The 19,238-nt window shown below is 56.7% G+C and overlaps 1 protein-coding gene across 8 annotated transcripts in view; it reads left to right on the top strand.

Moving 5' to 3' along the window:
* Nucleotides 1–19,238, top strand: part of ANO1 (anoctamin 1) — a 172,487-nt gene that overhangs the window by 93,220 nt on the left and 60,029 nt on the right. For 5 of the 8 annotated variants that reach the window (XM_027531437.1, XM_027531435.1, XM_027531439.1 and 2 more), the window contains exons 4-10: nt 6,599–6,697; nt 7,471–7,622; nt 9,147–9,201; nt 12,237–12,288; nt 14,620–14,685; nt 15,169–15,224; nt 18,766–18,807. In XM_027531437.1, coding sequence (XP_027387238.1) covers nt 6,599–6,697; nt 7,471–7,622; nt 9,147–9,201; nt 12,237–12,288; nt 14,620–14,685; nt 15,169–15,224; nt 18,766–18,807 — 522 coding nt within the window. The remainder of the gene's footprint in view (nt 1–6,598; nt 6,698–7,470; nt 7,623–9,146; nt 9,202–12,236; nt 12,289–14,619; nt 14,686–15,168; nt 15,225–18,765; nt 18,808–19,238) is intronic. The other 3 variants (XM_027531440.1, XM_027531441.1, XM_027531443.1) reach the window with 1 other exon arrangement.

The raw sequence follows: 19,238 nt of genomic DNA, 5'->3' as shown, positions 1-19,238 counted from the left end.
CCACAGGAGCATCCTCGGCCAGCACACAGTAGGAGCTCAGCAGGGACTGTCCCCCCAGCCCACTTGGATCACTCAGCAAATATCATCAAGCCAGGCTCCCGTGAGATGACACGTTCAGATGACCCAGAAAGGGCCCCTGTCTTCCCACTCTGGGAACTAGAAGGAGGGTGGTCCTGGCACCAATCAGGAGAAGGAGAGGATGAGGCCATGCCAGATGCTCTCTCTCCTGGGGGCACGTTGGTCAGCTAAGCAGACAGACCCAGCCTGGAACCAGCCTTCCAGCTCATACCCACATGGGACCCCAGTGCCAACAGGAAGAGCAGGCAGGCACCAGGGCTGCCAAGAATGCACCCAGTCATTAGGGACTGACCAGGCATCACGTGCCTTGAACACATTCAAGGAGAACACGACCCCTCCTGCAGAGCAGCCCTGGCATCAGAGGCCCTCCGGGGGTGGTGTTATCCTTGGAGCTGAGTAAGCCAAGGGCACAGAGAGGGGCAAGTTGACCAGGCCCAGTGGTGGTCAGACGTCCGGCCCAGGCCTCCCACCGGGGCTCCTGGGCTTCCTGGCCCGGCGGTGTCCGGGAGCCGTCCTGTGTGTCCCTGCCGTGCACACACGCTCCCCACAGCTCCTGCTGGACCGTGAGCCGGGGAGGGGTGCACACACAGGAAGCCGTGGAGGCGCCCCCACCACCCTCAGGCCTGAGCATTTGGCACCCCCTAATTCCCTGATGGCAGTGATGGGGCCCTCTGGGGTGGGCGGTAGCTATGGGGTCAGGGTGGGCTGGGGAGGTGTGCTGCCCGGGAGCCCTCTGGGGGCATCTAGGGACCCCACGCTTGGCCTTGCTGAGGCCAACCTTCCAACAACCTCAGAGCCTGTCCTTCAGCGGAGATGGGTGACTGTGACATCCACATGCAGGCTCAGGCAGCCGTGGGGATGAAGAGGGGCCCTTGGCATCCTCGGCTACCAGGAATCCCCGACCACCAGGAATCCCCCGCTTGTTCTGATTCCCTTCTTCCTTCTAAAAGGGAAGTGCCAGGAGAGACTGTGGTGAGGTCTCCGTTTCTGAGAGTTAAGCCGGGAATGGAGGTTTAACCCTGTTCAGTCTGTACTGGGCGAACCTCCCCTCCCCCACCTGGACGGCACAGTCCCGGTCACTTTTCTGGGCCTTCTTGGCTCTTTAGCAACTTTAAGGTGTGGCATTTGTTTTCTTATTGTATTTCTTGTCTTCGTCCAGCATTTGGTGGCAGTCCATTGCAAGGGCCCTGACCCCGTCCCCTCCCCGAGACCCTTGGCCCTGACCATGCTCACGCCAAGGCCCCCGGGGTTCTGTGGCCCCCAGACTCCCCACCCGAGGAGCCAGTCTGGACAGAAGCCACTGCTCTGGGCCATCTGGCTGGGAGAGGGGAGGGTGGCGTCTCACGGTTTCTTCCCGCCGGGAGCAGACTGCTGTCAGTCCGGGCACCAAGGTTTAAAACATCCCATATGTGTCCTTGTCCAATGAGTCCCACGACCCTTTCCCGATCCTGCCAGATGTTTTTCTGGGAGGGACCCTGTCGCTCACGTAAACAGCAGAGCGTGTTTTCCCAGGGATGCTGGCCCGGGCACTGCTTCTTGACCACCGTCTAGAGAAATCTCCACGGACTCGGAGGGATATATTTTGGGTCTTTGCGTGCGGCTGAGCAGAGCGCACAGAAATAAACCTGGGCTGTAACAGGAAAGACGGGGTTGGCCCTATGGGGCCATCCACAGATATGTCACAGCGCCCCCTGTGGTCAGCCCCACGCCTGGGAGCCCCCAGGCTTGAGGAGGCGTTGCTGCCTCTTGGGTCTCAATGCCCCAGGGCTTCCTAGGGTAGGGGAAGTGGCTTACAGCTTCTTGGCAAAGAGAGTCTGTGCAGGGGTGGTCTTAGCGGCCTCAAGGTCGTGGAGAGGTGGCATGGCCCCAGCCACGGGGTTGGGCAGGGGTGCTGAGAGCACCAAGAACTCCCCCCAGCTGTGAAGCAAGTCACGTATGGCAAAGATTTGCAGAGGAGCAAAAGGTGGGCTGAGTCACTCGCCAGAGACAACGCAGCAGCAGACCAGGACTCCGACCCAGGTCTCTGAAACCACGGCTCCTCCTGTGCCCATCTGACCTGCCCCTTAAGGGCAGCAGGAAGACCTGGGCTCCTCTGGCTTGAGCCCCCGGGCCTGCCTCCCCTAGTCTGTGCTGGGATGTGTCCATTCCCAAACCCAGGCGCTGTGTCCCTCAGCCCTGGGCCATCGTGTCAGGTCTAGGCTCCCTGCAGGCAAGCCTCACGCCCACCAGCACACCTCCGAGCCCTGCCCATCTGGTCCCTGTGCCCGAGTGTCCTGATCCTAACTGTCTTCTTGAGGCAGCCTCAGGACTGAGCTCCTGGAGCCCTGCTTCTTCGAAGCTCCCTGCACCAAGCCCACTGAGGCTCTTCCCTGTGGCTTCATGACAAGTATGGTGGGCTGTGTGGTGGCCCCAAAAGCTGTCCATCCTCCTGCAGCCTGCAAAGGTGACCTTAGTCCCATGAAAGTTCTCAGCAGATGGAAGTAAGTTACTGACCTCTGCACCAGAACACCCGGGATGCATGTGGACCCTAAATCCAATGACGGGTGTCCTTGGAAGAGAAGAGAAGGTGATCTGAGGCACAGAGCCACCCAGAGGAGAAGGTTTGTGCAGATGGATGCAGAGGTCGGGGTGAGGTGGCCACAAGCCCAGGGAGGCCTGGGGTCCCCCAGGGGCTGAACCAGGCCAGAGAGACCCTCCCCTGGAGCCTCTGGAGGGAGCTCAGCCCTGCCCACACCCTGATCACAGGTTTCTGACTCCAGAACTGGGGGAGAATGAATTCGTGTTAAAGCTGTCCAGTCTGTGGACAGTGGCTGCAGCCACCCCTGGACACTGAGAGTGAACTTGCCAGCTCCAAGGTGAAAACAGTGGCAGGACCCGCCCCCCACCCCCCCCACACACACAACCTTGTCATGAGGTTAAATGAGTTAATACACACAGATGCCTGAATCAGGACTGACACTTGGATCTCAGCGCCCTTCACCTCCTCCTCCTCGTCATCATCACCGTCATTGTTAGCGGCCCTCATCCACTCGTTCGGTGGACACACTGTGCTCCTGCACGGCCCTGATGTGGGCAGCGAGGCTGGCGAGCTGGGAGGCTCCGCACAGGACTCACCCTGCCTGCTGGGACCGCATGGACAAGACCTGTGCAGTGACACAGAGGCCCCGGGAGAGGCTGGATCCTCCGGTCATGGGAGGCGTGGGGGCCTCAGCATCAGAGGTGGAGGGGAGAGCTGGGTTCATCCAGGAGGGTGCAGCCTTTCACTCAAAGTGGGGGAAGAACCCCATGTGGCACCCGGTGTCTGGGAGGCTCCGCTTGCCCTGGCAGGCCGCGGGCACAGCACAGATGACCAGGAGTCTGCATTTCAGGGGCTGAGGCTGGCGCTGAGTAAATGTGTTTGGCCCACTGAGGATTTTTTCTTAAAAACCATCCTAAGTGACTTTGGCTCCATTGCTTTTTGCCAAATACCTACAGTGATACCAAGAACTTTGTACACTCTGAGGGTGGTGACTGGACGTGGAGCCCAGCACAGACCCAAGTCAGTCCTGCCCTGAGTACACGGGCTGGCCACACCATCCCCCTTCCGTGGCCTGGCTTTCTTCTGCCAGGACCCCCAGGATGGTGAAAAGACAAGTGTGGCCTCAAGCTGGGGGGCCCAGCGTGGGCTCTAAGTCCCTGGGGGTCCCCTTGGGACGTCTGGTGGACCGTAGTCCCCACTGCCATCGGGCAGCTCTGTCTCGGGGAATGTCGTGTTTCTTTGCTTTTTGTTATGATGCAGCACCCCAGTTATCTCAGGGCAACTGGGGAGTCTGCTGGTGCTACATGCGCCCACCTTAGACGGGGAAACATTATTGCTACATTGATGCTGCTCATTGATACTGGGAATCTGTTAAACAGAAATGGCAAGGGGAACAGAGAAAAACAGAAAAAGAAAATAGAGAGGTGCTGGGTCACTTCAGGTCTCACCTGTGATTAAGAGTGTGTGCAGCCAGCACGTGAACCCGGGTTCCCACACCCACCAGCTACCAGGGGCCAGGCGCTGATTTTAGACCCCCAGACTCACTAAGGAGTCATTGACAGATACAGTTTATGTGTATTTCAAGTCTACTTTGTGATGACTTGATGCCCATAGACGTCGTGGAATGATTGCCCCACATACGCATCGCCTCACACAGTTAACTGTGTGTGTGTGTGTGTGTGTGTGTGTGTGTACACGCATGTGTGTGGTGAGGATGCTTTGGTCTCTCAACACCTCTCAAGTACGCAATACCATATTATTAACTATGGTCACCCTGCTGTTCGTTAGGTCCTCAGAACTTGATCTTATAACTGAAAGTTGGTCCTTCTCACCTACATCTCCCCATCCCCCTGACCCAGCACCTGGCAACCACTGCTCTATTCCATGCCTGTGAAATTGGCTTTTATTGATTCTACACATAAGTGATACCATACAATACTCGTCGCTCTGTCTGACTAGTTTCACTGAGCAGACTATCCTCCAGGTTTGTCTATGTTGTCACAAATGGCGGGATTGCCTTCTTTATATGGCTGGATAATCCCCCACTGTATCTATCTACCACACCTTCCTGATCTGCTCACCCACTGAACGACACTTAGACGTCTCTGTATCTTGGCTGTCCTGAGTAAGGCTGCAGAGAATGTGGGAGTGCGCTTGTCTCTCCGAGATCCTGATGTCATTGTCTTGGGCTGGCTACCCAGAAGCGAGATGGCTGGGTCAGATGGTGGCTCTCATTTTAATTTTCTGAGGAACCTAGGCGGTGACTTCATCTCTCCAAACCTCAGTGTCCCCATCCATGAACGGAGCAGTGGTCCTGACTTCCCCATCAAGCTCATTGCGTTACCGAGCCCAGGCTTGTTCTGCTCGCCACAGGACAGGCCAATAAATGATGAGATGAGTTGCTAGAACAAGGAATAACGACTTTAACCAGAAAGCTAGTAAACCGAGAACGCCAGACTAGTGTCTCAAAAAACCATCTTTCCTCAGTCCAAATTCGGGCTCCGTTTATATAGAAGAGGGAGGTAGTGGAGCCACTATGGCACTGACCAATGGCTGAGCAAGATCACTAATGATCACTGGCTTGGGGGCGGGGCTTATCGTGGCACTGACCAATGGCTGAGCAGGACCACTAAAGGTTGCTGGTCAACAGTTGCTCACTAATGGCCGCTCACTTGGGGCGGGGCTTACCATGGCACTGACCAATGGCTGAGCAGGACCACTAACGGTCGCTGGTGGACAGTTGCTCACTAACGGTCACTTGCTTGGGGAAAGGGCCCGTTGTGGTGCCAGCCAGTGGCTGAGAGGGGCCGCGATAGCTCGAGCCTGCCTTGCTGCCACTGCACCCGGGCAGAAAGATGTGACACCAGAAAGCTTCCAGGTCTGAGGAAGTGCCAGCCGCTCCAGCAAGGTCGTCGCCCGGCTCTCGGCAGAGAGAGGGCCACAGGCAGCAGAGAGCGCGGTGGCCACCCTGGGACTGGGATCACTGTCTGAGATGGTGGGCACAGTGGGCTCAGCCTGCCTCTGGCCCCACCAGTCAGCTCGTACACCGATGAGATGGCCCTGGAGCGGGGCCCCCGCCCTCCCGCCCGCTCGCACAGTGAGTGGACGGAGGGAGCGGCCGTCCTGGTGGGCTAGGGGCAGAGAAGTACAGGCAGAGCGGCCCCTGCCTCAGTGGCGTGCGGCCCCCGGCGCCAAGGAGGGCCGAGGGAACACCCATCACGCGCCAGGTTCGGGCTGGGCTGGGGTGGCAGGGAGAGGTGGCTGTTTCACTGGAGTGGGTCCTCAAAGTTCTTATCATAGCTTGTGTGGTTCCTGGCTGAACAGCACTCAGTGACCCTCTGCTGCCTGATCCTGTCATTCAGACCCGCTGGACCAGAGAGAAGTGACTGTGCAAGTTCGCAGCAGCTTAGGGTGATGGACTTGCACACAGGCCGGTCTCGAGCCCACTCACATTAAGATAAAGGCAGTGCAGACCCAGGGGAGCTGGCAGACAGGGGGGTTGTAGGGGGAGGCGGTGGCCGGGTGCGGCCAGAAGTGTGTCCTGACCCACAGAGGTGCCCGGAGGGGACCATCTTCACTGTCAGCTCCTCAGCCCTGCTTGGGGATCCCGAGGACACTGAATACACCCCCTCAGTCGAAGGGACTGGAGTCTTGGATGTGAAAGGTCTTTCGTGGCTCAGACTGTCCTGGGGGCCCTCAGCTTCCCCCCGAGTACCTCCCAGATATTGTGGGGTCAGGACCTCCCTCCAGGCACCGTCCCCCCTCCCCCGCCAGTCATTACTCCTGTGGGATGCCAGGGGCCCACCCAACCACCAGCTTTCTTATGCCATCTGCAGGGGATTCTAAGGGTGCAAGGGAGCATCCTCAGAGGAGCCCGGAGTTGATGAGCAGAAGGAGCCCCACCTGCTGCCATCTTGTAAACTGTAGTTGCCCTGAAGGTAAAAATGGTTTTCAGCCCAAACATCCACCCATGCTGACTGAGGCCCTCTCCCCTCTTTCTAGACAAAAATTCACGGGGTTGGATTTGTAAAAATCCACGCACCCTGGAATGTGCTGTGCCGAGAAGCCGAGTTTTTGAAGCTGAAGATGCCGACAAAGAAGGTCAGCGATGATGCTTCTGCTTCCAAGGGGTCCCTGGGTCTGTGTGTCAGGGAAGCTGGCAGGAGAACAACATCGGGAGGGTCCGGGTTGTTAGGAAAAAGCCCAGGAGAGCTTCAGCGGCCCCCACCCCAGGAGGGCAGAAGGGTTCCAGGGTCCCCTGGGAGGGCAGAGGTTACAGTCTGGGCCCCACAGAGATGGCATAGGGGCCCGGGAACTTCTCATAAACACAAACATGGGGAAACTTCCTGCTCCCTATGTTCAGTATTTCAGTTGGTTCGTCAGACTCATTTTATATGATTACAATTTCTATCTTGCTGGGGCTTTTCTTCTTGATCTTCGACAACTTCAAGCTGGGAACCCCATGTGTACCAGGAGCTCAGGGAGGCCTCAGGGTTTACTTGTGAGCGTGGAGAGGGAAGCTGTTCTCAGGAATGTCAGCTCCCAGCTTCTCAAATCTGCTAGCATCCTTTGAATTGCCTCTTTTTAAACAAATCCAAAGTTGGGGGAAGTTCCCTGGAATGTACTAGAATTGCCCTTTTGGCTGGGATCTCCCGAAACTCTGAGCTTTCAGGAAACCCAGCTTTCAGAAAACCCCAGGCGTGGAGGAGGCATCCTGGCCCATCCCCACCCCCTGTTCCCAGGCCAGCCAGCTCCAGGGGCAGGGGTGGAGGGAGGGTAGAGGGGAAGGGGCTGCCTCCCCAACCAGCTCAGAAGAGATGCCCAGGGTCAGGGCTCAGCAGATGACACGCTCCCCTGCCCTGCCTGGTCCGCAGCTGTATCACATCAGCGAGACCCGCGGCCTCCTCAAGAAGATCAACTCTGTGCTCCAGAAGATCACGGACCCCATCCAGCCCAAGGTGGCAGAGCACAGGCCCCAGACCACCAAGAGGCTCTCCTACCCCTTTTCCCGGGAGAAGCAGCACCTGTAAGTGGGGGCCCCACCTGCCCACCCCTTCCCAAGGAGGGCGGGGTCTGCTGTGTGGTGACATCACCCCATGCTGGACTTGCCCTAATGACACAATCTGCAAGACCAACCAGAATTCTCCATCCCTCCCCCACCCAAAGAAGTGGCCACTTCAGCCCCTGGAGTGTATTCCCATAAGAGCTTGTGCTTCTTGAGCACAGAAATAACCTGGAAATAACCTCTGAGGTCACTACGAACTGAGGAATTAAGGGGACAAAAATCTCTCCTTCTGCTGGGTGACAGTTAGGAAAACTAGCACAGGCCCAAGTGAGGGCAGGCCTGGGCCCCCTCCCCTGCCTGACTCTGTCCCTCTCAGGATGTGTTCTGAGAAACTGGGCAAGGTTGACTGTAGCCCCTGAAGTCTGCCGAGCTCTGGGAGCTGAGAATTGGAAAGCAGCTCCCCAGCCGGAGTTCTGGGGCCCAGGTCTTGCAGCTAGCGGGGCGGCCTGGCAGGCCTGCACCTCTTCTGGAACCTTCCCTCCTCCCCCAATCCTGATGGGCAGTGGGGCGTAGCCACCTGGGTCAGTGGCGGCTGCATGGCCTCGCTGGGCAGAGCTGGAGTGTGGGTGGGAGTGGGAATAGAAAGTTTGGAGTCTGGGAATCCTGTGGGGCTAGGATGACAAAGCTATGGGGAGGAGGAGGCCCATGGACACCCCTCGTCCCACGGGACCCACAGAACTGGGCCTCGGCTCAGAACTGGAGCTTCTGCTCTGGCCTGGGCGTTAGTCATAGGGCAGGGGCCACATGCTTCATTGCTATTTCCCAGTCCTGCTGGGGATCAGACATGAGAGGGAGGAAGTGCCCCAGCCCAGCTTCCCCCTCCAGCTCCAGGCCCCAGGCCCCTGGGCATGAGAGGGAGACACCCGCCTTCCACGGCCCATAAGGCCCCGGCCTCCCTCCACTCTGCCCTGGCTGGCTCCCTCGACACCCCATCTCGCAGGCCTGGCTCTCCTCCAGGCTCTGGGCCACTCCCACCCCGAGTAGCCCTCCCCAGCTCAACCCTGACTGTCTTGGGGAGTGGGTGATACATTCCAGACATGTCCCTGTGCCCTCTAGCCCTAAGACATCTATGTAGCCCAAGACCTTAGGACTGAAACCATTTGGGAATTACAGTGAGACTGTGTCAAATGTTAAAGTATCCAAGAGTGTGATCGCCATGGTATCACTGAAGCAGAAGTGAAATTGCCCCCTGAGGGTGTCCTCAAAAAGAAAAAGAAAAAGGGTCCTTGAAGAGGGAGGTCTGACCACATTTGCTGCTAGGATCACCTCCCCCACCCACACCATGACCCCGTGTGGGTCCAGTGGGTGAGGATGAGACAGATCCTTCCAAACATCCAGGGTTGGGTCACACCCAGCAGGTGGACTGAGCTTCGCTGATTTCACGGTCACCATTCACAGGGGTAGTGTGACCCCTTAGGGCCTTGGGAACCAGGAAAGCCAACTCCAGTGAGCTGTGTCTCTTTTTTCTCCCCAATATTTCAACAGATTTGACCTGTCTGACAAGGATTCCTTTTTCGACAGCAAAACTCGGAGCACAATAGTAAGTATCGCTCACTCATGGGAATCCACAGCTCCTCAGCAAGGTGGCCCCCGGGAAAGGGGATGATAATTTCATTTCAGCTAAATTCCCCTGGGTGGGGGGACTCTAATTGTCTGTGATGGAAATAATGAGAATAATAAAACCAGCGGGCTGTGAGGAGCCCAGGGGAAGGACGGGTGGATCCGCGGGAAGGAGGCAGAGGGACTCCAGACCCCTCGGGTTATTTCAGAATGTTCCCGTGTCTTCGAGGCTCCCGCACGCCTCTCCCGCTTCCTTGCCGCTGCCTTTATGGAATCTTTACATTCCTCTCTGCCTGGAGGGTTCTGAGCAGGCCTGCCCGGCGGGACTGATGGTGTGGCGCAGACAAAGGCATGAGGGTTGGGGCTAGATTTCCAGGGCTTTGCCAGACGAGCAAACTGCGATTTGAAATCTGACCAGGCCACTCTGCCCTACTCCAGGTATTGGTTTAATGTTTATCCAGCAGCCACCAACTTGTCCACCAGCCATGCTGGGCTGTGTCCAGCTCGGGACCCAACTTCTATCTAAACAAGGATTAACCTGGCGGCCAAGCCGCTGCTTTTCTCTCTCCCCAACCCAGCGAGGAGAGGGGCAGGGCAGAGAGCAGGCAGCCGCTCGACCTTGAGCAGACAGCTGCTCCTCACAGCTGTATCTCGAGGCTGGCAGGCACCAGGCACGGGACAGCTGTGCACGCTGCCTTGGCATGGGGAGCTCAGGCCAAGACCTGGACAGACCAGACCCAGGTCCCATCCACCCTGTGTCCCCTCCCAGCCTGGCAGCTTCCGTGGTGGCCTCTGCTCAAAGGGCTCCCTTGTGCCCCCACCAAGGGTGACCTGGATACAGGGCCTACTGTTATTATTGATTGTGTTATTGGTGAAATTCAACCTCATTATAATAAACAAGGAGGAATTCATTTATGCAAAAATGCCAGCGGCCAGTGTAGTTTGGGGTTGATATATGTCCAGGAGAGGAACTTCCTCTTGGCCACTGACTGCTCCAGGGAACTGGGCCCAGTTGAACCTGAATGGTTTCATTTTTTTCTTTGTCATTTTGGGATGAGGGAGGATAGGAATGGCCAGTGGGGAGACCTGGGAACCTGCCATTTCCAGATGTGTGTGTGCCCTGGTTTTATATTACTGGGAATCACCAGCATGCTCCTGCAAGGGTAGGGTGTAAATTTGTAAATCCATTCTTGTTGTCGGGGAGGTGGCCCAACGTTGGGGGGCATACATGAATGAAGGCTCTGGGGCCCATCTTGTTTAGGATCTGCTTTATAATTGAATTCAGACGTGATCCCCAAGTCACAGAAAGCTATTCTGTCAGAGCCAGTAAGTGTTAGCTGAATCATCCTTGACTCTGATTACCTCTGGGGTGGGGGTCACTGTCTCCCAGAGACCTTGAAGGCCAGTTTGTAAACCACCAATGCACCAGAGAAACTCTTGGGTGACTCAAAACTCTGCCCTTGGTTAGCTCTATCCTATGGTCTCAGAGACCCAGCATCATTCTAGACAAGGCTACGATAGTCCTTCCTGCCTCCTTCCCTGTGCTCCTGGCACTGGGGCAGCCCAATATGCAGGTGAGTAGGAGCCAGGATCATCAGGGAGCCATGGGGAAGGACCAGAGGTGCTGGTCTTGGGACTTGAATCTTCAGCCTGTAGGCGCTAGGGAGCCATAGATGGTTGTGGAGCAAGGTCCTAGAAAAATCACCACCAGTGGCCAGACATGGAAGAGGGTGAATATGGGGTCATAGTGGTGGTTGTGAACCAGGGCTGTAACTGCATGTGGAAGGGAAGAGGTGATTACAGGAGAAGCAGCAAGGTCAGAATGAGGCCACCGATGAGATTCAGAAAGTGCCGGGGAGGGAGCCAGCTCACTGGGTGACTCATTCATTCACTCGTCAGTCGGTTGCTGAGCACCTGGTGTCTCCCCAAGACAAGCGGGAGGGGAGAGGCAACAGGCACGCTGATACTTGGCAAGTGTGGAGGGGTCCGGGACGAGAGAGCTGAGTTAGGGGACTCTCTGGCAATCCAGTGGTTAGTGTGCCACACTTTCACTTCTGGGGCCAAGGTTCAGTCCCTGGTTGGGGAACTGAGATCCTACAAGCTATGAGGTGCTGCCGAAAAGAAAGAGAGAAAGAGAGCAAAATTAGAAGGTGGAACAGTGGGGACCATGGCTCCTCGGTTGCCTGTTAGTTAAGGTGGCCCTGCAGCCACTTAGCTCTTTGGGGGACAAGTGTTTCTGGTGAAAGGAACAGCCAGGGTAAAGACCCTGGGGTCCCAGGAGAGGACCGGTGAGTGAGGGGCAGACAGGAGGCCAGGTTGCTGGGACAGAGCTGGGCAGGTGAACAGAAGTCAGACGCCTCAGGGCCTGAGGGGCACTGGGAGGCGGGACCTTGGGGGTGTCGAGGGGTTGGAGTGCTCTGACCCGAACACCCACGGTGCAGGGTCAGTTCTTTTCATCTCATTCTTCAGATGGGGAAACAGGCTCGGGGCACCAGGTAGTTGGCCCAAGACCCCACAGCTTCAAGGACTCAAATGCAAACAGGCAGACCCCCAGGCCTGGGCTCCCAAGGATCGAAGTGAAGTAATTTGTTAGTTAAGATGGTTGGATGGCATCACTGACTTGATGGACGTGAGTTTGAGCAATCTCCGGGAGTTGGTGATGCACAGGGAAGCCTGCAGTCCATGGGGTCTGCAAAGAGTCAAACACGACTGAGCAACTGAACTGAACTGAAAGGAGCTCAAGTTGCTAGACCATCCAGGGCCACATCAGGGAGTGGTCCTACGGGCAGGGCCCTCACACCTCTGAATTCCAACTCACCCCTCAGCTGGAGAGCCAGAAACATGCCATGCACTGGACGCCCATACCCCTGGGCGCCAGCTCGACAAGGGCCTTTCAAGGTGACCTTGTCCTGACACCATCCTAGGGGGGTGCGGGAGGCTGGTCACAGTCACCACCTCCCTTCCCGGCGACCCTCGATGGAGTAACTGCGGCCCCCGCCCCTGTCTCCACCACAGGTCTACGAAATCCTGAAGAGAACAACGTGTACGAAGGCCAAGTACAGCATGGGTAAGGGCGTGCCTGGGGCTTGAGATCAGCACTCGTCTCGCTGTGTGATCTTCCTCCCCATCTTCTCTGTGGGGGCTGGGCGGCTGGGCTGGGGCTTTCCAGAGGGTTTTGATTTAAGCCTGTGTAACCATTTCAAGGCAGGAGAGCCGTTCCAGGACGGCAAGGCGGTTTTACGGCTCTTTTAAGCACCAAAGGATACTCGTCTCTGGCTGGAGGCGTCGGCAGTGGCCTGAGGCGCCTCTCCTAGCAGAGGCAGTGAATCCTGCCTGCGGGAAACTGAAGGGGCCACCGAGGGGTCTCACCCTGCTCTTGACCCTCTCAGTCCAACGGGAGGTCGTTAGGGTCCCATGGGGGCACCATCCTCAGCCAGTAGCCAGACACACATGCAGCCTAGAAGGTGCCTCCCCCAGCTTCCACCCCGAGCCGCGGCCCTACTGGAAGGGGTGCCTGGATGCAGAACCTGCCACAAAACCATTGCCGCTGGGCTCCTTGGGTACCAGTTTACAGAACACCTCAACCACAGGTGCAAAACCTTTCTGACCAAAGCGTGCAGAGGGAATCCTCTCCCCATGGGGGTCCCTTGCCCGGGCTGAATTTGCTAAAGCAAATCATTTCAGGACAAAGGGATGCCTTTCCCCAGCCTTTCCTTGCTTCTCCTGGAGCTGTTTTACAACTGCTGAGAGCTGAGATCACAGCACAGTCCTTCGTGCTCTAGAAGCGTCTGAAGTTTCGTGGCTGGGGTTCAAGGGTGCGGGGAGGGTCTGGTAAAAGCCTGTGCACCAGGGGAGACCCTGGGGGGTGGAGGCAAGAGTGAGATGCTCCCAGCTGAAGCCTGGGGCAGGCCTGAAATGCAGGGGAGGAGAAAGGATGCCACCTCCAGAGTCAGGTGGGTGTATGGCCCCTGCCCTTCTAGGACTGAAATCTCTAAGCCTGTGTCCTAAGTCACTGGGCATGGGGGAATTCAGGAGTCAAGAGGAAGCCAGGAAAACTGACTCCATAGCACAGTGTCCAATGGAATGAGATCCTCCAGGGTGACCCAGGCCACCAGAGGTGGGAGAAGCATGGGTCTAGCCCCAGCGATGCATCTCTGACCTCAGTCTCCCTGTAGGGTCCCTGTATGGACAGAGGACCCTGGCAGGCTACAGTCCCTAGGGTCGCAGAGTCAGACATGACTGAGTGACTAAATGCACGGGGTCCCTGCTGGTGAAGATTTGTGTGGTTGCTGTAAAGGTTTGCAAAGAGTTCAGGGTTGGGCCCTTCTCAGCCAGAGCCGACCCCACACCAGGCCATCCTGGTCGTGGGGAGCTGTCTCTGTCTTCTGGCAAGTTCCATGGTGGACTGGTTCCCAGCAACCGTGATAGAGCAGACAGATGGTCCTTCTCTGCTCCCAATTCCACACTGGCACCTTGTCTGAAAGCCCTCCTGACCTCCAGATTCATAGATGGGGTCTGTCACCCACTAGCCTCTGTGTCAGGTAGGACCCCACCCTCAGGGAGTTTCTGCTCTGGAGGAAGGAGACAGATCAGAGAGAACCAGGTAAACCAGAACATAGTCTTGCAGGTTGAAGGAGCTGGGGAGTGAGGGGGAATTTAGAATCGGTGGTCAGTGGTCTTTCTGATGAGGTGGTGGTAGAGGGGTGGGCCTTCCAGACAGAGAGCACGGCCTGTGCAAAGACCCTGTGGCAGCACGGCGTTGAGAGAGTTCTGGGGGCGGTAGATCAGTCCCCTCCTTCACGTTTTATCGTAGCTGAACTTTCCAGCCAGGGGATTTTGGCCACGTGCCCCCACCTTACTCTGCTTTGGGTTTCCAAGCATCCTCAAGTGCCCTGATTACCCCAGATCACTAGCTGAGGAGATGGTCTATTAAGTGGATTTCACGGAGGGACTTTCCCATCCATGCCAGAGCAGAGTAGTCACAAGTGGGACAAGTAGGCCGCTGAAACGTCTGACCCACTTACTACCTAGAAGGGCTCTTGGGCCAGGTGGAGGGTTCTGTGACCAGCAAAGGGCTTCATGGAAACTCCTGGGCAGCTCTAGCTCCCCAGATCAGATCTTCAAGGATCCCAGGCCCTGTGCACAGCCAGGCTCTGCCTTCCCCCCTTACTCTGGGGCTGGGCATCTGAGTCCACACCTCTGGACTCTGGGAGGTGCAGGTGTGGTTATGTTTATCCTGCTCCCAGTGCGGGGCGTTGAGCAACAACCTAGGTCCTGGCCATCATTCCACTGTCCCCGGGAGCACTGGACGGCAAGAATGAGCACCTTGCCCCCAGACACAGCTTTGATCCTTTCGGGGCCTCATTCATGTATAACTAATAGCCGGATGTATAAACAGGGCAAGGAGAGGGAAGAAAGAAGGACTCTGCCCTTTTAAATAAGAGGCGCAAGTGTGATAGATACGGTAAGTGCCTCTGCCCCGTGTGGGGCCCGCAGGTCTCCTCTTCGGCTTTTCCAATCAACCTAAAATCTAATTCCAAATTGTATGTGTGTTTTCTGACACCATCAATTTTCCCATCCGTATTTTTCTCATGATTCAGCTTCTCTAACCACTTACATTCCACTCCCTCATTCATCTGCAGGCTTGCCCTCAAGCAGGTGGGGGTAGCTGGTGAATCGCAGGTTTGGGGGTCCCTCCTTCCTCCCAGGTGTCACTTCCTCTTGGGGTTTCCTCTCTGTCTTTCTAATTCTGCCAACAGAGCATGTTTTTATCATGTCGAACCCGGGGAGGAAACCCCAGAAAGGTGGCCGGGCTCTGTGCGGCCAGGTGTGGCTCACTTTGAAAAAATTTTCAATGATTGAGACAGTCCTGGGACCTCTCTGATTGAACCCGGAGCTGCAGGAGACACGACTGGTCCGTAACCCTCTCTCTGCCTTTATTTTCAAGGCATCACGAGCCTGCTGGCCAATGGTGTCTACTCGGCGGCCTACCCGCTGCATGATGTAAGTAAGCTGAACCCACACTGTCCATCTTTGCGTGTCATTTGAGTCCCCAGGTCCCCAGGACCACAGCACACCAGGGCTCCCCCAGGGAGCTCTTATCGTCCTGCGGTCCGGGCTTCCTGCTTTGGCGCTCCTATAAAAACGTCACCGGCTCACAGCCCTTCCTGGTTCCCCCAGGTGGGAACAGACTTACACGCAGAGCCATCTTTTCTCACTGAACCGTTCCTGCAGGACAGGGGCGCTATGGCAGCAACTCTGCCCCAGGCGTATCTGAACCTCAGGCCAGCTGCGCGCCAGCTCGGTCTCCCCACCCCTGCCCGCTGCCCTGCTGGGCTCTGGCAGATTGGCCAGAGCTCTTCGTGTATCTGCTTCTGCAGAGCCAGTGGCCAGTTTCCCGAGCTGCATCTCCAAATCCCACTGGTGCCCCTGACAAATACAGCCTGTGGCCACAGCCGCATGATGGTCTTGGCTCACGATGGAGAGAAAGAGGATTCTCTTCTTATTGTCTCCATGGAAACAGGGACTAGAGTTCAGCAGGGCACTGGGGATGGGCCATGGGGCCTGAGCAGTGTGGGAACACCGGACGGAGGATCTCTGGAACTTTCCAAATGTGTGTTACTGCAGAGGCTAGGAGAGAACGGGGGCAGGCCTGGGGGTCCAAGGACCTGGATTCTAGTCCTGGCCACTCCCTCCTTTGCGGCCTTGATTGGAGGCCTCCCAGGTCCCCTCTGAGCCCCAGCACCCCCATCTGCAAGTCGGGAATAATGCTCACCCTGTCCAGTTACCAGGGCTGCAGAGGGTGTTGATGGGAATACAGAAGTGGGAGGGCTTTCAGTGAGACACTGGGTTGGACAGACAGAGGGGGTCAGACAGCAAAGGGCCATCCAGCCGGACTGCTGACCCAGAGGGAAGGATGCTTAGCCGACCTGCTGCCGCCCCCTTGTCACTCACTGCGGGGGTTGGGGATCAGCCCATCCCGCTTTCCCATCTCTGTACCTCTGTTCCTGCTGTTCCTTCTGCCTGCAATGCTCTTCCGCCTTCTCTGCCTAGACCCTCGCCCAAGGCAGATAGAGCAACTGCCTGGAGCCTGCCTTTTCCCCTCCCCCACACGGCTGAGTCCTCCCTTCCTCTCTGGGCCTGCCTGCTCTCTGTTCCACTAAGAAAACACTGTTTGGCTGTCATTCATTACACATGTGGCGCCTCCTATGTACCTAGTAATGCGGTGTGGGATGAAATCAGGTGGTCTTGACAATTGACCTATTGCTGGATAAATGTTCCCAGGACCAGGCTCAGACTCGCAGGTCCCAGCTGGAGCTCCTGGCTCCTCCCTAGAAGGGACCTCACTCATCTACCCCACCAGTGCCTCTTGGGTTTGCTCAGCCTCACGGGCACCAGGAACACAGCCCTGCATGGCCTTCCAGCTGGTCACCCCTACCAAGAGGTCAGGGAGAGAAGCCAAAACATTTCAGGGCCTCCCTGCCTGCTTGATTCAGCCCTTTAAGTCTCGAAAGGGAAAGGGAAGAAATCAATGTTTCTGAGCACTTAACTGTATGCAAAGAACCATGTTTAGTAGGAGCTTTATCTCATTTAATCTGGTGCAGACACGAAGGCTCAGAGATATTTAGCAACTTGCCCAAGGTCACACAGCCCCCCTGTTGGGGAGCTGGGGCCAGAAGACAGCTGTGGTTGACAGGCTATTCCACCCCCTGCTGCATAACCACCTCCACCTTCCTGGAGGCCGATGCGCCTCCTCTTCTCAGGCTTGGCTGCTGCATTTGTCTTAGGAATGGATTCTCACTGTAGTTTAAACCGAGTACAAGACCACCTAATCCACGGGGCCCACACAAAGCATTTCCAAGATCCATATCTTGGAAATTCCTCTTGCATCATCATCTTTGTACCTGACAGGGCAGTAGGGAAGCCCATCATGTGGGGACTGTTCCCACTTTACAGATGGGGAAACTGAGACTGCAGCTACTCTTCCACTTGCCCAGGGGCACACAGCCAAGGGGCAGAGCCCAGATGCTGGCTCTGTTTCCAGGGTTCTTTCCAGCCAGATGATGGACCTCAGTCATCTCAAGGGAATATGAGATTTTCCGTCCATGAATTTTCCATGCAGCTGATGGACATGCACACCATTAAGTACTGAAGCTGAGGTTCAAATATTTGGGGCAATAAATCCTTCTGAATGGAGTTCCGTGGACGCCATGCCTTAAATAGAGGATGCTGGCTGCACTGAAGCTGCACCTTAGCCTCTGGCAGGAGGCAGACTCCTCCTGTGCGTGTATGGGTCTCACCATCAGCCTCTCACCCCTGAGCTGTGCTAGGTCACATCTCAGTACATGGCCTGGAGCACCCCACCCCCTCCAGGTACTCACTTGTTCATTCATTCAGCAAGAGCATCCATCCATCAGACCAGGTTCTGGGTCATGGCCACCCAGACAGCAACCAGTTATGACTGTGCGTGGAGGATAGAGGAAGAGCCTTCCGACCTGTAACTGGCGTTCAACTCCGGAGAAGGACTTGGCATTTCAGCTGCTGCTGGACAGCTTTTTGGCTTCCTTCCTGGTTGGCAACTGCCCCCTTCCAGGTCCCCAGCTAACTGACCTCTGTGGAAATGAGGTGCTCCTGGAGTCGTGGGGCCATCTCAGTTGAGAGGGAAAGTGCTAGAGAGGCATAAAGGTTGAGGCGGGCGGGTAGGGGGGCGGAATGTCTAAAAACTGAGGGGAACTCGGTTAAACTGCTCCCAGAGCATCTTCATTCAGAGACCACGGGCATTAGTGGTCTGTCTGGTGATCATATTCTCACCACTGGAAGGGGCTGGCTGGCCTGGTGGGGCTTGTGGAAGGAGCTGGTAAGTGGAGAGGGCACCAGGCAGACCCTGTAGGCCCAGCCTCTCCTGCACTTCTATTCGTCTATGTCACCCGTCTGGGAAACACCCTTTTGACTTTTAGGCCCTCCTTTTCTGCTGGGATTGGAGACCTGGATCCAAGTCCCAGGTCTGACCAGGGTCTCGCGTCTCTCCCAGGGAAGTCAGTGTGCTCCTCTGAGCTCCGGTGTTGCCATCTGTAGGATGAGGACATTGGCCTCACCGATCTAACTCAGCATCCTTCCTGGGACACTTGAGAGGGAGAGGGGCTCCTTGAGGTGCATCCTTCTTGGATGAGAGGGGCATCCTTCTTGAGAGGGAGAGGGGCACCACACAGGTGGGGCCTGGGACAAAACAGCAGGACACCTGGCAGGATGGGATGTACATTGACCATCCCTCCAGCCCCCACAGCCCCTTTTCTCTGTGTCACCAGTCCCAAGGGACTGACTGCTTGCTCTCCCTGGGCATCGTCTCTGCATCGAGGGGAAGGCGCTTCGGGCTTTCTGGGAGTGGAGGGAGGGCAGGTGGGACAGCCCGGGGCTCACGGCGCTTCTTATCACAGGAGGAGGGAACCTAGGTGCCCTTGCACACTATACGAGCTTCTCTCCTGGGACGAGCCCACCTGCCTTGTGGAAGGGTCACAGGACAGTAAGAGCCTTTCTCTCTTTCCAGGGAGACTATGAAGGAGACAACGTGGAGTTCAATGACAGGAAGGTAGGTGTGCAGACCCGGGAGCCCGCTCCTTGGGGTCAGGGGCCCTGGGGCCAGCAAGGGGCAGGGGTGCAGGGTCCCAGAGCCTCGGCCCCACAGCTGGCGGAGAAGGTGGGTGAAGTTGCCTTGTTGGACTATTTTCCTCATGCTGTGTGCGTGCTAAGTCACTTCGATCATATTTCACTCATTGCCACCCTATGGACTGTAGCCCGCCAGGCTCCTCTGTCCATGGGATTCTCCAGGCAAGAATACTGGAGTGGGTTGCCATGCCCTCCTCCAGGGGATCTTCCCGACCCAGGGATCGAAACCCGGTCTCCTGCGGCTCCTGCACTGCAGGTGACTTCTTTACCGCTGAGCCATTGGGAAGCTCTGATCCTCAGAAGCATCCTTGGCAGGTCGTCCGAGCGTGTGAGGGGAAGGGAAGTGCCCTGAGC

The sequence above is a fragment of the Bos indicus x Bos taurus genome, chromosome 29 (genome assembly GCF_003369695.1).
Source record: "Bos indicus x Bos taurus breed Angus x Brahman F1 hybrid chromosome 29, Bos_hybrid_MaternalHap_v2.0, whole genome shotgun sequence".
In the NCBI taxonomy this organism is placed as follows: Eukaryota; Metazoa; Chordata; class Mammalia; order Artiodactyla; family Bovidae; genus Bos; species Bos indicus x Bos taurus.
Note: the sequence above shows the minus strand (reverse complement) of the source record. Positions and strands in the feature narration are given on the sequence as shown.